We start from the raw sequence: 20435 nt of genomic DNA, 5'->3' as shown, positions 1-20435 counted from the left end.
TCGCACATAAAATGTGGTATGACGGCATGAATCAAAGGCCAACAATTGGGGTAAAGTGACTAATAGTTTCCAAAATGCACAGTATAACGGGCGACCGGTCACGGTCTCAAATGTAAACATTTCCTTGGGGGTAGATTTTCGTCAGTAATGGAAAAACAAATTTTTCTTGATGTCCCCCCCAAAAATGGCATCAATTTGAAAAACCCCATTGCATCAAAAAGAAAAACTTATTAAAAAGGAACAAGTTTAAAAGAAAAACCGGAAAAAAACAAGCTCGCCCCCTACTAAAGTCAGATTTATCTAAGGGGAAAACCTTCAATCCCCCAAAAGAAAAAAAACGAATAAAAGAACCTACAAAGCACATTGATGACGTATAGCAAATAAAATAATGTTACATGAAAATAAAAAACATGAGCATAACTACAAAAAATAGAATACAAACACCCAAAAAAGGCGAAAAATACAAAAAAATGAAAACAAAATTTCCGAGGCAGTGGCGAAATATGCGGGAAAAAATTTTAAATTTGGTGGGAAAACCAAATCCAAAAAATTTAAAGCAGCCGGAGAAGATTTCGAAAATTGTTCAAGATTTTTTAAAAAAAGAGATTATTTCAGGGCGAAATCTTTTTTTGACAGAGTGCACAGATTGGGCGTTTTAAACCGAAACCCGACATATCCAAGACCTTTTCGCAAATTCACGTTTTACAAAGAAGAAACCGCAGAAATAGTGCACTTAAACCCAAGAGGGAAAGGTTACGGGTAAACAACTTTTTTTACCTCAATTGAGAGAGACGAACCTTTTATGAAATTCAAAAGGAAAAAGAGAGACAAACAAAAAAAAGTTAAAATTTTACAGACAAATTAATTGTTTTAACGAAAATACGACCAACAAAAAAGACTACAACAGATTGACATAAAACTAAAACAAAGACGAAATACACATACAATACGGGAGCACTCCCGCAAATAGAAAACCCGAACTGCGCGGAAAAAGATTTCAAATGTACCAAACGACAAAAAGGGCGTCCTATAACAAAACGCCCAACAAAAAAAATAACAATGCTGACAAGGGCAAAAAAAATCCCCTCCAAAGGGGCAGGTTTTCCCACGCGACCAAAAACACAACAATCAGGGGATCAACGAGGAAAAAGCTACAGAAAAAAGATATGCTATCTTTTAACAAACACACCAATAGAAAAACGTGTTTAAAACCCCAGGGAAAAAAAAGGCCCCTTCCCCTCTTTTGTGTGAAAAACACTTAAAAAAACACACTTTTTTCACATCATCAGACAAAAAATGGGTTCCGAGAAACAATACAATTCCAAAGGAGAAAATTTTGAACAAAAACCAACCCCCCCACCCCCTTTATACAACCCAACCGCCAACAATAGGGGACAATTTCAGTTTTTCCTCACCAAATACCCACGCCTACACCACACAATTTAAAAATACGTCCCAATTTTGGGGAAAGGTCGGGGGACCTTGTGCCTAACGGTTACGAAAACGACTTTAAAAGGCCGATACGGAATTCATTTTAAAAACACTTTGGTCTACAAAATAAAGCTAAAGACCTTTCTTTTGGTACAAAAAATTGTAACGTTACTCAAAAGAAAAGTTTTTTATTTACTACTGGGAAAAAATTTTTTGTGTGAAAGCCACGAATTTAAAAATATAAAAATTTTTTAATAATGTTTTTCAATGCAAAAAAGATGTTTCCATTGTTTCAAAAACCGTAGGGATATTGTAACACACAAAAATAGATTGTTTTTTATCCTTACCTGACGAAACTTGTTCAAGCACATTTTAAAATAGAAAAACCAAAAATAACCTTAACAAAAAACCCGTAGAAATGAAGCGATTCAATTTAAAATACACTCTTTTTGCTGTGGGGGTTTTCCTAAACTTTTCCGAAATTTGTTACATAATAACCGTTTGATATAATTTGGGCCCTTTTAAAAAATTAAAAAAAATGACGACACAGCGAAATTTATATTCCCCTTTTTAAAATCCCATGTTTTAAAAGGCAAAACTCTCTCGATACGCTCAGGGGGTAATGCAATCCATTTAAAGATTATTTTTACCAAATTATTAGGTTTGATAAGTTCAAAAGTGAACTTATAATTTTTTAAGGGGCTAAAAAAACAATGAAGAAAAAATTGCAACAGCAAAGAAAATCTTTGTGCATGTTGTATTGTCCGCCTAAAGGGACAAAATTTCTCGCATAGAGACCCGGGCCAAAAAAACAAGAAAAATTAGGGATTGTTTAGGTTCTTTAAAACTTGTTGTTTGGACATAACCGGAAGATGGGCAAATTTTTGTTTTTACAAAAATTTATTTGTTTTTCTCTGAATTATATCACATGAAATGAAAATGAAGAAACAAAAATTTTTTTAATTTTTTAGAAAATAAAATTCCATTAAAAAAAAACTGCATTGACAAAAAGGGGAAATTATTACGGGAGACATTGATTATTTATGTAAAAACAAAATTTTTCAATAAACGGCAGAGTGGGAAAAGACCATAAAAATCCCCAAAATTCTTTAGGATTTTATACATTGACCATTTTTTGATTCATCTTACATATTTAGAACATAGTGGGAATTTGGTGTATAATTTTTTATTTATATTCAGATATACGTTAAAACCCAAAAAATCTGAACCTAAATTAAAATTAAACAAATATTTAAATTTTGAGTATAACAAAAATGGGGTTCAAAAAAGCAGACCAGTTCTTAACAACTGATTTACTCAAATTATCAAATTAAACTAACTGGACTTAAAAAGATACACAAATTTTTTTCAAACCTAAAAATGATTTTTTATTCATATCGCCGACCTTTTTAAAAATGCTCACTCAAAACTAAGAAAAAGCCAAAACAATCTGAAACTACAACATATAAAAAGCCATGGTTTGATAATAACTGTAAACAAAGTAGAAATATCTATCATAAAACAAAAAGGTTGTATAATAAACATAAATCACAATACTATAAACTGCGTTAAAAAAAATAAGTAAACAATTAAATCCCCTTTAAAGGTTTCAAATAACAAATTTTAAAACTCCAAAACAAATCTAAGGAAATAAAAACCAGTGATCCAAAAAAAATTGAATGTAAAAAAATACTAAAACAAACAAAATGAATCAAATGCGTCACTGGAAGATTTTTATGACTTTTTCCAAAATATAAATGATAACACAGAAGAAAACGGGAAAAAAATAAATTAATAATTAAAATAAAAAAAACAAATAATAACAACAACGAGGAAATAAATGGTTTTATAACTGAACGAAAAAAGAGTTGCTGTCCAAATCTTAAAAAAAACAAACCCAGGAAAAGACATATCATAAATACAAATTAAAAATTCACTGCGTACATATACCGATTTCGTAAACTTTTAACATAATTTTTGTACAGGGTTAATTCCCAAAACTGGGCTATTGGATAAACAAAACCCACTATAAAAATAAAGGGGATCCTAAACAACCAAATAAAATAGACCAATATCACGCCGTTGCCTTTGGGAAAAAATTTTTACAGTATTAAAATAATCGACGAATAAAATGCCCATAAAGCTAACTTGATACATAAAAACAGGGTGGTTTCCGTAAAAAAAAACCCAAAGGGGGTAATAAATTTATACTCAAAAGTTTGATAACGTTGTACAAGCAGATAAAAACATTATACTGTTTTTTTTCGATTTTTAACAGGCTTTTTACTCCGCTGGCGCTTTTTCCTTTGTAAAAACATCAAAATGAAAAATAAATGGTAAATTTTTTTAAAATAATCACAATCTTTTTGAAAAAATAAAATCAAATTGTAACACAAAGGGGCAAACCATTTAAAATGCACTGAGGGGAAGACAAGTAAAATCTTTCTCCTTTCTTATTTTCTATTTTCCTAATGCCTTTAAAAATTTCTAAGTTATAGAAATACGATAGTTTTTTCAAAGATTATATTTAAAAGGGGTTTAAAATTTTTTTTAAAAACTAATTCTATTAATGCAGATGATACTGGAATTTAGTGCAAGAAGCGCCCAGAATACCTTAAAAAACTTTTTAAAAATACGTGATAATGGAGATTAAAAAACAAAGTAAGTAAACAAAAAATATGATATTTAGAAAAAAACAAAATTATAAAACCAAAATTCAAGATTGGAGACAAAACTTTTAAAATTTTAAAAAAATAAAATACTTGGATCGTTATTTTTTAAAAGTGGCAGTTTTTTTACAAAACTAAACAAATATCGCGATCAACTAAAAACAATGTTTTTTTTATTAAAAAAAAAAACCCTTTTTTCTACCTTTTGACATTCAGATAGATCTGTTTGAAAAAATGGTTAAACCGATCTTACTATACGGCAGTGAAATTTGGGGCTACGGTAACATAGAGGTCTTAGAAAGAATTCAATTAAAATTTTATAAGTACATATTTAATTTTAAAAATTCAACGCCATCGTATATGATATACAGAGAACTGGGAATTACTTCTGTTTTGGTTACAATAAAAAATCGATTAATAGCTTATTGGTCACGACTTATTGAAAATATTGAATGCAACAATATTACAAAACTTTCATCAAAAATTTATACTTTGGTTTACGAATTGTATTCACAAAATAAAATAAAATCTCAATGGTTAGATAATGTAAAACAAAATTTGTGTAACCTAGGTTATTCTGGAATCTGGTACAGACTGAGCTTATCTAGTAGTAAATGGATTATAGAATCATCGCGTCAAAAACTTAAGGACATATTCATTCAAGAGTGGCACTCAGAGATAAACAACACATCATCTAGTAATATATATAAATTCTATAAAACAACTTTTTCACGAAGTGAATTTATAAACAAATTACCATCTCAGTTTTGCAAAAATCTTTTATGTTTTATTACTAGGAACCATCACTTACCAATTGAAACTGGAAGATGGAGAAATATCCCTCATAGTGAAAGAATTTGCACTATTTGTAATAATATAGGAGACGAATACCATTATATCTTATGTTGTCCATTATTTAATGACGATAGAATTCGATATATAGATAGATATACAAGAATAAGACCAAGTATATTCAAGTTTATTAACTTAATCACATCTAGCAATTTTAAAGTACTGAAAAATTTAAGTATATTTTGTAAAAGGATTATGAACCATTTTAGATCATAACTGGCATCATAAAATAGTCATTCACTGAATACTTTTTATGTGTGTGTTGTAAAATTATAAGACTGTTGATATTCGGTCGTTTTGTAATACTCTTTCCAAATCTCATGTAATTACTTCAGTATGGCCTGTACCATGTCTAATCAATTTTCGATTTCGTTATTAGGCATGCTAATGCAGGTACAAATATGATCAATATATGACAGACGTTTAATCTCCCATGTATATTTTATCCTTATATCGCCCGGGAAATGTAAAGTACCTTTGTACAACCTGTATATTCTAATTACTGTATTTTATTGACCTACAAAATATTAATATTGACTACTATAAACACACGTTCGAAAACAGTATAATTAATTGCTATCTTTGAAGATGAATATCAATTGAGTATTAGTCTTACGAAGTTAAAAACTTTGAGTTTCTACATTCTGTCCTGCCTAGAAATGTAATATCAACCTATAAGAAATCACATTTATTTTTTTGATTCCGAATGTCACAAATTGACATACGGGCCTTATTTTATATGTATTGTAAATGCAGGTATTGCATCATCTTTTTGTAAATTTTTGAGTTATTGAGGTAAATGTCAGATTTCACGCATGAAATACCTCTCATGTTTTTCTGTATTTCATAACTTAAATTTCCATGTAAATTTCATTAAATTCTGTTCAGTAATAAGAAAGTTGATATTTTATAAACTTCAGTAATTCGTGTTTTTATCCCCAAAACCACTATAATGGGCCTCAAATTGTCAATTTAAATTCGCGCCAATGTAGTTAGATTCCCCGGCTATATCGTGAATCCCGTGAAAATGACAATAGTCGGAGTCCACGGCTTAGCCGTGAATCCCATGAAATTTAGTATTTGGCGGGACATTATCCTTTAAATAGACTGGACTAGATATGCCTTGCGCACACCACCTTACGACTTTATAGACGAATCTATGTCTGAATTATTTTCTTGCTAGAAATTTATGCTCGATCGAGGTAAGAAATTTATTTGTTAGATTTTTGTATGATTTTTGCATTACGATTTTTATTTGGTAAATTTTGTTCATTCTACAGAATTCGTAACATTTACTTTTTGCACATGATTTTGGCTAGTTTCGGTATGTCAGGATAATTTATTAAATTTTTCAGACTTTTGTAAATTATTTCGAAAGAGGAGTCTAAACGTTTCGTTTATATAAGATGTTAGATTTATACTGAAATTTGTAACATGATATTTATAAAGTACTTTGTTTCAAAAACTTATGTCAAACATTTCGTTATTATGGAACGCCATTACTGCATTGTATGGTTATGTGTAAATCTATATGGCAAGTCTAGTGCCATGTTTGTAATATATTATTGTAATATGAAATTGTGTGCCAGTCTATTGCATACACATACAATGTCCGTTTTAGTGTATGGCATTTGATATTATATGGATGCCAAGTATCATATAACGTTTGATTTATATTGAATTTTGTTAATTTGTAGTTGTAAATAATAGCTGCAGTTTATCATGTCCGTATCTATAATGTTTCATCATATACTTTTCATATCTTTTTCATACTTTAACTTTAGTCTTTTAAGTAAGTAATTAATTTTGGTAATAATGGAAGTAATAAGTGACGTATTTTAATCATGTGACGTTTGAACTTAGTAGCACATATATTTTGTATAAGTAGCACGTATTATTTATGGGAGCCTACGGAGGTATGGTGTACCCAAAGGAGCAGTTTTATGCCCTGACTTTTTGTTTTGCTATGGTGCTTACCATATGTTATATATTTTAGCTTCTTCCGCCAGACGATTTTACCTGGTGATGTCATAACCCGGAAGTACAATGCCCGAGGTTCACTTGTCTTCACTCGCCTGGATGTGATATTCCCAGCGCAGAGCTTTCGTCCCATGGTTGTGCCGTAAACCGCAAAGACGATGATTTTTGTTATCCTCTGAAGTCAGCTCAGGGATGCAATCACCTACCACCATAGGGAGCCAACACGGAATCAACGTATTCACGGTTTAAAGGGACTGAATTTAGAAGCTATGTTTTGTTTGTGCTACTTAAAGTTCACAATTACATTAAAGACCTGTGTCACGTCAGATTAGAATGGAAGTATAAGAACTTTTGTATCTAGAGATACTGAACTTTTTTTTTTTTTCTTTCTTATAATCAGTTTTTTTTTTCTTTTCATATCTATTCATTGTTAATAATCATCTTTTGTAAATAAATTTGTAAATATTGTAAAGGGTGTTGATTTGTTCTGATGGTTACTGTCGCCGGTACGGCCTTTCATGTGACATACTTCGTTAATCCAAGTACTGTTCATTATATATAATTTAGAAAATACAATTCTCTTTTACTATCACGTTACCAGTAAAATATTTTTCTCTTTTTAATTTTATATTCCCCCTTTTTCACAGATACTGAAGGTAGTCGTTTTCCCATTTATTACTGTATTTAAACTGTTTTCTGCATGTATACTTATGTAGTATATGTTATATATGTATGTATGTATGTATTGCTGATGCTGCCCACGCATTGTAGGACTCATGTCAATCTGTAAATAAACGAATTGAAAATTGAATTGCAACTTCATCTACTCATTATCTGAAAATTATTTCACTCATTTTCTTTTCAATATAGTTTTTAGCTCATCTGATTTTTTGAAAAAAATGATGAGTTATTGTCATCACTTGAGCGGTTGTCGGCGTCGGCGTCGGCGTCTGCGTCGGCGTTGCCTGGTTAAGTTTTATGTTTAGGTCAGCTTTTCTCCTAAACTATCAAAGCTATTGCTTTGAAACTTGGAAGACTTGTTCACCATCATAAGCTGACCCTGTATAGCAAGAAACATAACTCCATCTTGCTTTTTGCAAGATTTATGGCCCCTTTTGTACTTAGAAAATATCAGATTTCTTGGTTAAGTTTTATGTTTAGGTCAACTTTCTCCTAAACTATCAAAGCTATTGCTTTGAAACTTGGAATACTTGTTCACCATCATAAGCAGACCCTGTATATCAAGAAACATAACTCCATCCTGCTTTTTGCAAGATTTATGGCCCCTTTTGGACTTAGAAAATATCAGATTTCTTGGTTAAGTTTCATGTTTAGGTCAACTTTTTCTCTTAAACTATCAAAGCTATTGCTTTGAAACTTGCAACACTTGTTCACCATCATAAGCTGACCCTGTACAGCAAGCAACATAACTCCATCCTGCTTTTTGTAATAATTATTGCCCCTTTTGGACTTAGAAAATCATTTTCTTGGTTGAGTATTATGTTTAAGGCAACTTTTCTCCTAAACTATCAAAGCTATTGCTTTAAAACTTGCAACAGTTTTTCACAATCATAAGTGGACACTGTACATCAAGAAACATAACTCTCTCCTGCTTTTTGCAAGAATGATGGCCCTTTTTAGACTTAGAAAATCATGGGTAGGACAATATTTCTATTATACAAAAAAAATCAGATGAGCGTCAGCACCCGCAAGGCGGTGCTCTTGTTAAAAAATAGAATAATAACTTTCTTATACTTTAGAAACAAAATATGGTCTAAAAACGCCTTAATCTTTCCAGAAATGTCCAAACTACTTAATTTAATAACATATTCAGACATTAAATATTATTCAGACATTATATGTCGCTGTCAATTTGTAACGAGAAACTTGTTATTTTTCCTAAATCTTTTCAAGCAAACCATGTATAATTACCATCTGACATGAAAATACAAAAGAAAACAGTTATTTTGTGGCGAATTTTTAAACTGCAGTCCGTTAGTCTACCATTAATACGTATACAAGTGTAACAGATGTGCTTATTTTCAGAAACAATTACTAACTAGTCTAACTGTTACCATTTATCAAAAAATCTCTCATACAGCTATTTTTTTCTTTGGCATTTTTGAAACTTATGTCATTTTTATACAGCAGACAAATTTTTGTATCTTCCCTTTTTCAGATATTTTTATCAGTATGTTGTACATATGCAAATTATGATTTTTTTTTTCTATTTTTGGTGGGAGCATTTTACTTATAAACTGAATTTTCTCCATTTACTTTTGCGAGATCTACAGACGCTCGATGTAGTTTACGGCGTTAGATTTAACTTTCTAGCGCAAATTACGATGAGCCAGTCTAAAATGGCCCAAGTTAGTTTTGAAATCCTCTTAGACGAAAATAAGTGTTCGTTTAAAATAAAGAAATATAGATCTAGTGTAATACTATTGTTACAAATGTTGGAAACTGTTCAGTTATTAATAGCAATATATATATACTGTTCTTTGTTCGCAGTAGATATCTATCCAAAGATAAGCATATGCATTGAACCACGTTAAAATATATTTCGTTCAATTAAATAAATTTATTTTATGCTCTTCTGTGAAATACTGAAATTTATCAGTGAAATAAAATTGATATTTTCACTGTTTCAAACAGTGAAAATATCATTTTTATTTTTCACTTGTACGGAACTACATTTGAATTCGCAATGATATGAATTAGATCTATAAATGATAAGAATTTCCTTGCAAAATATTTTTCAGTAAGGGTAAAGATGTATAGAAACAATAAAAGGATCATAAATATTTACATTTTATCATGGTGAAATGTAAAAGAAATCAGGAAACGTAATAGAATTATTTATAGTTTTTTCTACAAAGATATCCTGACGTCACGACATTGTGACGTTATGATGCGATGCACGTGACGTTGCGCGGACAAACTGAATATAATTTGGCTAAAAACATTAAAAATTCATAAAATAAATAGAAAATTTGTTTGTTTCAGTGTAAGATCGAAATATATTTCATCGAGTGAACACTATAATGCAATATTTTCACGAGTGAAATATATTTTACTTACTGCGCAGTCGACAAACAAACTTGTCAGGCGACGTTCTCGCAAAAATGGTGAGATGCCAATTTGGCAACTTTCTCCAGGGCCAAGTTAGCACTTTGAGGCAAAGACTTCAGTGTGCCATTATTGCAGTGGTAGCTTTTTAACCTTTTTAAATGAAATTCAGTAACAAGGAAATGCTTGTGTCTACAGTCCTCGAATTGGCGGATATTGATCATATCCTGAAGATGATTTATTGATTTTGAGATCGTTAGATCGTGGTTACAGTGATCTGGACCAGGAAAACAGTTTTCAGTCTATAACCCAAGAAAGCTTGGGCCTAGGATCTCTAAACTTGGTACGAAGGTTGGTCATCACCAACAGAATGATGACCCCTAATAAGTAACAGTGATACGCATCAGGAAAACTGGACAACCTATCATATAACCAGAGACCTGATATAACTTTAAAAGGAGCAACACTGGACCTCTCCTAGGTTTCTTTTTAAAAAGAAGCCTACTTGTCCTTCTTTTCTCTCACTTTTATAATTCAGTATTTTAGAATTATCACTGATAAAATAAAGTATTTGTGTACTCTGAACTGGTTTTTCTTTTAGTGACAAAACAAGATAGATTTCAATTTAATACAATAATGAACCTGGATTAATTTAAATCAGGAGTTGGGTCCACTTTTCGTCCGTCTGTCCGTCCAGTGAAATCTTGATCAAGTTGGTATGTTGGTCAGTCCTGTTACACAAGATTCTGTATGGCAGTAAATATTATTGAGTTATATACTTGTCCGTCTATTTTATTTAGCACTAGTAATCCCGGTTTATGAAATCAAAGCATTTTCGCAGGTCAATAAACGATGTAAATACATGATTATTGTTATGTACAATGCTGTCAAGTGTATATACATGTATATGGTCTTCACATGAGCGATTTTTCCTGAACCCATTTTGTTCGTCAGCCAGTATATCATTTTCTTCTAAATATCCCGTGATTCTGTGTTTTATCAAAGTGGTGTATAGCTTACTAATACACGAAAGGAGACTTATACCTCTGGCGTCGGAGTTGGAGTCCATAAGGATCGGGCAAATGATGGCCTTCCTCAATGCTGTGGTGATCACGCTAGTATTAAGAAAACGTTGAAACAAATAATGGCGTGATCATTATTTCCATATCGCAGTCTGTCTGAAGAACCATTAATGCATATATAAGAAGCCTTTGCAGAAGACAGCGCATTAACAGAAACAAAATTAAGGGCACGACGATACATGCCACTGATGTCAAAGGTTAAGGTAAAGGTAAAATTTATTTTCAATCGCTTTGTGAAACAATTAACATAAGCTCTGTAGAGCTTTTGAGAGACTCTATTTTAAGAAAAGTTAAAAACAATTGTACCGAACCCCCAGCAATTTGCTGGTACCCATTTACAGCTGGGTCGACTGAGGCAATCGTGATAAAGTGCCTTGCCCAAGGATACACTGCAATGGGAGTAGCCAGGATTCGAACCAGGCGCCTTCACCTCCGTATGAAAGCATCTTAGGCCTCTCGACCAATGTGTCAAAGGAGCTCTGTGTTCTACCTTTTCCACCAGACGCAATACAAAATGAAAGCGTAGCGTCCAAAAGTATATGCATTGTTTCGAGATCACTCCATTCATGTGTCTTCTTTCACCAATGTGTCTCACTCAATTAATGTGTCTTCTTCAACCATTATGTCTTCTTCCATCAATATGTCTTCTTTCTTTCTTCATTCTGATAAACAAAGAATTGGTAAGACCGAATGATGCTCCCCGATGCATGTGATTGTCCTAAAATGGGGAATAATGTATTAGAGACCAAAACAAGGAGCTGCGTTCAATAAACGCTTGATGCCCCCGGTGGCATCCTTGTCGATACAAAACAACCTAAGTCCAAAACGAGGTCAAGTTCAAGGTCAAGGTCAAGGTCAAACTGAGGTCAGGTGATGTCTGAAGATGAGGAATGGTCACAGGTTACATCTGCATTAGTATCAAGTCATTCTAGTTAGGGGTATTGATGCTAGACGGAACGGTCCCATTTAGTTAACCTCGTACAGACGGACGGACAAACGAACGAACAGGCCAATCACTATATGCCTGCTGCATAAGTAGATGCCGGGGGCATAAAAATGGCCTCTATCATTTTGTGAAGTTTCAATGAAATGTCATTAATACTTTTAAAATAATGCTCCGATCAAGCCTTGTTTTGTATAATAAAGGGAGATAATTCAAAAACTAGGTAAAGTAGAGTTATGATTCTTTGACACTGCACTTCCCGTCAATGCCATCTATCATTTTGTGAAGTTTCAATGAAATGCCATTAATACTTTTCAAGTAATGCTCCGGACAAGTCTTATTTTGTTTAACAAAGGGAGATAATTCAAAAATAAGGTTAGGTAGAGTTATTGTTCTTTGACACTGCACTTCCCGTCAATGAACTATATCATTTTGTGACATTTCAATGAAATACCATTAATCATTTCCAAGTCATGCTCCGAACAAACCTTATTTTGTATAATAAAGGGAGATAATTCAAAAACTAGGTAATGTAGTTATGTTTCTTTGACACTGCTCTTCCTGTCAATAACCTTTATCATTTTGTGAAGTTTCAATGAAATGCAATTAGTACTTTTCAAGTAATGCTCTGGACGAGCCTTGTTTTGTATAATAAAGGGAGATAATTAAAAAATTAGGTAAGGTAGAGATATGATTCTTTGACATTGCACTTTGTCTCAATGGACTCTATGATTGTTTGAAGTTTCAATCAAATGCCATTAATACTTTTCAAGTTATACTCCGGACAAAAGTGTGACGGAAGGATGGACGGACGGTCAGAAGGACGGACAAAGCAGCAACTATATGCTCGCCCTTCGAGGAGCATAAAAAAAACCAAAAATATTGTGCAGAAGGTAGTAAACCGTCGCAACTCTTTTGAAATAATGCAGAAAATCTACATTTTTCTTGCATGTATACCAATATCTAACTTTTATTTTCACCCACTAATCACTTTTCATTGCCATATATACATTGTATGCCAAACTTGGCGGAAATGAACATGTTGAAAATTTCACCCAAACTGTAGGTGAGTAGCTTTAATGTGTCTTTTATCACCAGTATGTCTTCCTCCATCAATGTGTGTTCTTTCACCAATGTGTCTACCTCACCTGTCTGTCTTCCTCCAATAATGCTTCTTGCAACAATAAAGATTGACAGTTTCTGTTTGACCTAAATTATGTCCATACGCCACAAATCCTAACTAACATAACAAACAACAAATAACTTTATGCAGCAGATCCAACGTTACAACTGCAAATATATTTTACAACCAACGATTGTAATATGCCCATTAAGTACATGAATAATGTATACAAATATTTTATGTCTTAACCTAGGTAATGGACAATAAACACCTTTTGCATAAGATTTTATTTATAGATCTAAATAAGCTTTCATTTCTTTACAAGCACAAGTATATAAATATATTTGAGAAAAAGAGATTGCATAGTATACATGAGAAATGCAAAAAAATGGTAAAATAAATACAAAACAGTTACAGAAATCACAGGCATAGAAGGGGGAACACCCTCCAACTGTGAGAGTGGCGAGATCAGCATATGCTTTGCCCCAAACTAACCCCATCCCCTCAAAGTTTGACTCAAAAATTGATTTTTCTCAGAAATAAAAGTAGATAAAGGGGAAAAATGCTACCTGAGAAAACACTGACTGAAAAGGAACTAATGCGATGTCTATTTTTAATGTGAAGAAAGTTTTCCTTTTTGTTGTCCAAAATTTTTCAGAACATTTAACCTGTTGCTTTCCCATTTCTCCTATGACAATGGAAATCCAAAAGGGAGCAAGTGAACAAAGTAGTGTCATGCAATACAAAGTCCCCTCCTGAACAGCGACTAATTAACTCAACCGCAGTGAAACCTAATGACATAATATCTGTCAATTAGCTACATGTATATATAAAATATGTTATAACGCATAATGTTTTTCTCAAAATTTGCAAATGTAAAAAATGAGAGTTGTTGAAATTGGCTCCAATTTTGACCTTGACCTTACAGCTTAAGATATTGGTGTTGTGCAAGACAAAGCGTCTCCTTATGGGAAAGATTTGCACTAAGTAAGCTTAAAATCCTCCAATAGATGACAGAGTTATGCCATGGACAGGAATAAAACCATACTTACATCTCTGAGTATAAACCTTGACCTAGGGGTCTAGGTGTTGCACAAGACACATTGTTTCATAAGGAGGAATAATTGTGTTCTGGACCGAATACAAAACAAACATTGTTAACACCATATTGACCTTTGAACTCCAAATGTGACCTTGATCTTCAATCTAGAGGTCTGAAAGTTGTCCATGACATATCTTCTTACTATTAGGAACATCTGAGACAAGTTACATACCGAAATCCCTTGACAGATCATAAAGTTACAAACCAGGCAGGAAAAAAGCACTGTTGACCTCTTACAGGGACATTGACATTTGGGCTTGGGATCAGGGTCATTGTCTCATATGCAGAGCACTTGTGCCTAACTATCTTAAAATCCTAAAATCCTTTGATGTAGGACAGGCTTATGGACAGGACACTAAAAATATGGACAGAAGGACAAAATGATCGACAAGTGGAAAAGTGTAATCCTTTAGTCCCCGAAACTAGTTTTCAACCAAAAGGTGACAAATGCAAATTTTAAGAAGATCACTTGGAAACACAAAATAAAACCAAGCAAAACTAGAGATGCTTCTGAGAAAAGCGCATGTCTCCCACAACTGCAACTTTGAAAATGTCTAGTTTCTCTCGATGGCTGTGATGAATGGACCCAATCAGTAATTCAAGGACCATAATTCAAAAGTGCCAGAGCGGATTTGTCTAGTTATCAAACTTGGCCGAGGTCTTATGGTCAAACACATTTTGTTCAAGTTTGGTGAAGATCAGATGAGAAATGTTCGTCTTACAGTGCGGACAAGCTTTGTGACAGACAGACAGACAGACAGACTGGAGTAAATCAATATGTATCCCACACCAATGTGTGGTGGGAGACATAATAATAGCACACTTGGTTTAATGCCTGCTCATGAGAAGAAATAAAATCAGCAACATTTCTCAAGCCCCCTATCAGTCATAACAATATTGCACAAAATAAAAATTAATTTCAATCTCTACGGCAAAATGAGTAACACGAATGCTTTTTATCATATAATCTAAAACTCTGCATGTTTGATAAACTGGATGTGATGGCATAATATCATCTGTCCAGAAATCGGTAAAGTAAGGTAATGAAAATCACTTTATCGGTTAATGGCAACAAGTGAGTAAATTATTACAATGGCAATGTTACTACCTTTCTAAAGTTGAAATATGATTTTAAAACATCTGACACGTTAAATAATTCCAAAATATTTCTTTAAATCTGCTCGAAATGCAAAGATCTCTTTAATCATTGGCAAACATCTTTCGAACACAGGACCCTATCTTTTTCTAGTACATTCTAAAGTTTTGAAAAGTCATGATTTAATAAAAATCTACATATTAGAGAACTTTTTATCTGAATGTATAGAACTACTTTAAAGGGGCATGCCTCACTGTGTATGAAAAATATTTCCCAATCTATATGGTACTTTCATTTGTTTTGCAACTGTAAATAAAACTATAAAACAGTAAGAGTGGCAGACTTCCCAAAATACGCCCATCATCGAATTTGGCCTAATTCAAGGGCCATAATCCAAGACTGCCTGGGGCGATTTGGCTGATTATCGAGCTTGGCCAAGATCTTTTGCCCACAAACATTATCAGCAAGTTTTGTGAAGATCGGATGAAAACTGTTTGACTTAGAGAGTGGACAAGGCTAAATTCGCAGATTTCGAGTAATTCAAAGGTCATAATCCAAGAGTGCCAGGGGCAATTTGGCTGGTTATCGAACTTGGCTAGGTCGTGTTAGAATCTTTATTCACTGAATATCAACACTAATTATGATTTTCTGTAATTAATAAACAAGTGTTTTAAAATTTTGATAAATTGTGTTGTACAACTGAGGCATGTCCTTTTAAACAAATTTTCAAAACCTTGATTAATTGGCTCCAAAAGAATTTACAGTCAAACCAGCATTGGCAACTTTTACTAACAAGGTTTTTCAGCTGTCACGAAGAAGAGTTTGATGAAAAGTTAGTAAATCTTTCTGACTAGATTAACCCTTCTAAACTTCTATACTGAACTTACCCATCTTTCAATTTGGACAGTACCAGTAACTGTTAAAATGGGTGCTTACCAAAAAGAGTCTGGTTGAATCGTGACTGGAATGTTTAGATAAATATTTGGTTCAAAAAAAAATATATAAAAATAAATGTCACTTATAACATGTGACAACCAACACCATTACACTGAAATAACATGACACTCTCTGTAATAAAATGTGATAGCTAACATTATACTGTAATAACATGACAATGTCAATGGTAACACCACAACAATGTAATAACATGATGTCAGTGATAGATTGTGATAACAGACACCATTATGCCGATATTATATTATAATGCAATAACAAAATTTGGCAACCACCACTATATTACTGCAATAACATGACAATGTTGATATTAAATGATTAGAGACCAACTATAACACTACAACATGATAATGCCAAAAATATGAAATGATAACCTACATCATTTGCTGCAAATAACATGAAAATGTTAAGAATAAAAACATGGTAGCCAAAACATAATTCTACAATAAATGACAGTGCCAATAATAACAAGTGACAAACATACACATATAGCATTAATATACAGATTGTCCAAATAACCAGTTGAAGAGATTGCATTTAAATCTATAAACATATTATGAATTCATGAAATTTGGTGAAACCTGGTCACAAGGTCACTCAATAGACTGCTAAGCAACTAGTGGTTAATTTCAAAATGTTATCAGGAATGTTCTATGACTGTTCTACTGTGAAATCATTATATAATATTCACTGGAGACTTAATATCCTTGATTTCATGTTGATTCAATCCATGAAATTTGAACCAAACAAATAAGTTAAATTCCGATTTATTGTGTGTTCAGAAGTTGAAATCTGTGAATGCATACCACCGTGAAATAGCTGTTTTGCCTAAAACCACAAAATTTTGTGCCCAAGAATTTAAATGATAACACATTATTCACTGAGATTCATCACTCTGGATGTGCATTTAACAGTGACTCTTACAATCATGTAGAATTTGAGAAAACACTAAAACAGTCTATCATCATTGAAAGAAAATGTAATGAAAGATTTGAAACTAGCATTCTTATAAAAATATAGGATGATGTTTTGGAAACTAAAGCAATTTGAAAGTTTATTGCAATGATATAACAAGAGCTCTGTCCGTAAGACAGCCAAGCTCGACTATTCGAAATATTGTCCCAGAAGCAGGAAAATATTACCCAAAAAAGGTTAAATATCAAAAGAGTTTTAAGTGCAAAAGGGGACATTATTTGACCAAAATGCGTATCAGTTATGGGACTTGCTGCTATCAACTAGTTTTATAACCCCGAAGGCACATGTGAAGTTTCAATTCAATATCTGCATTAGTTTTTGAGATAGAAACTCGCATGTAAAAGTCTTAAACCAGAATTTTCAAAGTTCAAAAGGGGGCATAATTTGCCCAAAATACATGCCAGAGTTATGGGACTTGACCCAGTGAGGTTGGTAATTGATCTAGAAAAAGAAAAAATAAGTTTCAAATCTATATGCCTTTTAGTAATTGCTGTATGTACTTGCACGCAAAACTTTAACCAGAATTTTCTAAGTCCAAAAGGGGGCATAATTTGGTCAAAATGAAGGTCAGAGTCATGGGACTTGCTGCTATCAACTAGTTTTATAACCCCGAAGACACATGTGAAGTTTCAAATCAATATCTGCATTAGTTTTGGAGATAGTAACTTGCATGTAAAACTTTAACCAAAATTTTCTAAGTCCAAAAGGGGGCATAATTTGCTCAAAATACATGTCAGAGTTATGGGACTTGACCCAGAGAGGTTGGTAATTGACCTAGAAAAAGAAAAAATAAGTTTCAAAGCTATATGCCTTTAATTGATGGCTGTATGTACTTGCATGCAAAAACTTAACCAAGGTGTGACGCCGACGCCGACGCCAAGGTGAGTAGAATAGCTAGACTATTCTTCGAATAGTCGAGCTAAAAATGACTTGACAAATGGTTTTCTCTCAAACCCAGAACTATAATTTTTGAATTACTGTATTTCTGACTTCATCTTTTCATTATTACAAAAATGAGTCTTAATAAAGACTGAGTACTCATATAAACATGTAAATTTTCAATTCTAAAAATAAGTTTGGAAATATCTCTATCGGAGGGTATCAGTTAAAGAAAGACTTTCACAGAAATTAAACAAGACCATTTTTTTGGAGAAAGGTTTTTTTTTTCTTTAGTGCAGTTGCACAGGTATGTTAATGAGGCCAAACACATTTCTTTGGGTTCGATGGTGGTCCCTTGTAACACTGTCCCAGTTTCTCACAGCCTGGTGGAGACCAGTTCTGAAATAAAAGTACATCCCAAATCATACCAAAGAAGTGAAACAATGGCAAGTAAGAATATGATTAAGTTTAGTGAATTACCTGTTTTACCTGTCACACTGAAATCTGTGAGAAAGCATCTTACCTTTCAAATTAAAATTAAAACTTACTATTACTACAGCTTTCTTTCATACTATGTAAGTGAATATGTTTACGTCACAAAAATTTTGTGAACCTCTGATAGAAAACAGTCAACAAGTAGAAATGTTGGCAAAAAGCATTATTTTGAAAAACAAGAAGCACTAAATTATAAATGTTATTTTTTTTCCCGTAAACGTAACAATTGCATATTATCAGGTAATTATTTCATGTCTTCAGAAACGCTCCCAATCTGTCAACACTTAGTGATAAAATTTCTACCTGATTTGTTAAGGTGTGACAAACTACCTCAAACTAAAGGTTTTATTGATTAATGATTCCACAGATGAAGTGTTAAACTGATTCTAAATAAGCGGAAATGACAAAAGTTCTTTATACGTTCATAAAAACAAATCACTAAATTTAAAGGAGCATAAACACTAGTGACAGGTCCAATGCATTTGGCTTTAACATTTGTATCATTTTCATTTTGCTGAATTTCCAAATCGAGAAAATTGCAAATATTTCCACTGATAAAAGGTAACCACATACATAATACGTTCAAAAGAGTTTGCAAGTTTCATTTACTCAAGACTGCCACTTCAGAATCGCTAGTCCTTCACTGATGGAAATGTCAGTTGTTACCCATCCTCGGGTGGGGTGTATGTTCTCCATGACTATTTGATAAACGACATTGTGTCTGAAATCATTAGTCCCCCACCTCTGATTCATGTGGGGAAGTTGGCAGTTACTTGCGGAGAACAGGTTTGTACTGGTACAGAATCCAGGAACACTGGTTAGGTTAACTGCCCGCCGTTACATGACTGAAATACTGTTGAAAAACGGATTTAAAACCCAAAACAAACAAACAAACAGTTGTTACCCAGATCCATGGATAGAATTCTGCATGTAAGGAAGCTATCCAAATACCTTGGTGCTTTTACAAAGTTGCATGTCTTGCCAGAAATAATGCAAAGCATGACACAAGGGGTCAGCCTCCATCATAAAAACTGGAAAATCAACATACCTTCTTTTTTGTTTTGGTTTTGTTGGGTTTAACATCACACCAACACAAATATAGGTCAAATGGCGACCTCCCAGCTTTGATGGTGGAGGAAGACCCCAGGTGCCCCAGTGTGCATTATTTCATCACGAGCTGGTACCTGGGTAGAACCACCGACCTTCCGTAAGCAAGCTGGATGGCTTCCTCGCATGAAGAATTCAACGCCCCGAGTGAGGCTCGAACCCACATCGATGAGGGGCAAGTGATTTGAAGTCAGCGACCTTAACCACTCGGCCACAGAGGCCCCAAACGTACTATCTCAAATGTCAGACTGTTTTGTTGGGTTAATGTCGCAGCAACACAATTTAGTTAATGTGGCGACTTAAATTTCCATTTCTGATGATTGAGAAAGACACAAGGTGCCCCGCTGTGCATTATTTCATCATGGGCGGGCAGTTGGGTAGAACCACTGACCTTCCATAAGCCTTACTTCCTCACATGAAAATTAAATGCCCGTAGTGCAGCTCAAACCCACATCGATGAGGGGCAAGTGATTTGAAGTCAGCGACCGTAACCATTTAGCCATGGAGATCCCCAATTCAAATATCAGGTAGTTCTTCAAGTTGCAAACATCAGGTAGTTCTTGCAACTTTAATCAGTTAACAGGCTGATTGCTATTAATTCCTGGCTTGTTTTACATTTCAAATTGTCTGATCTATGCGTAATTCTGTGTTATCCTGATAAACGACTTTACATCATGC

At 33.3% G+C, this 20435-nt stretch overlaps 1 protein-coding gene across 2 annotated transcripts in view; it reads right to left on the bottom strand.

The window, feature by feature from the left end:
* Positions 1 to 13423: 13423 nt before the first annotated feature.
* Positions 13424 to 20435, bottom strand: part of LOC123548759 (N-acetylgalactosamine-6-sulfatase-like) — a 33252-nt gene continuing 26240 nt past the window's right edge. For both annotated transcript variants that reach the window (XM_053546060.1, XM_053546061.1), the window contains exon 14: positions 13424 to 18554. In XM_053546060.1, the coding sequence (XP_053402035.1) occupies positions 18468 to 18554 (87 nt within the window). In that variant the 3' untranslated portion in view covers positions 13424 to 18467. The remainder of the gene's footprint in view (positions 18555 to 20435) is intronic.

Source organism: Mercenaria mercenaria, chromosome 6 (genome assembly GCF_021730395.1).
Source record: "Mercenaria mercenaria strain notata chromosome 6, MADL_Memer_1, whole genome shotgun sequence".
Taxonomy (NCBI): Eukaryota; Metazoa; Mollusca; class Bivalvia; order Venerida; family Veneridae; genus Mercenaria; species Mercenaria mercenaria.
This window is presented reverse-complemented; position numbering and strand designations above follow the sequence as displayed.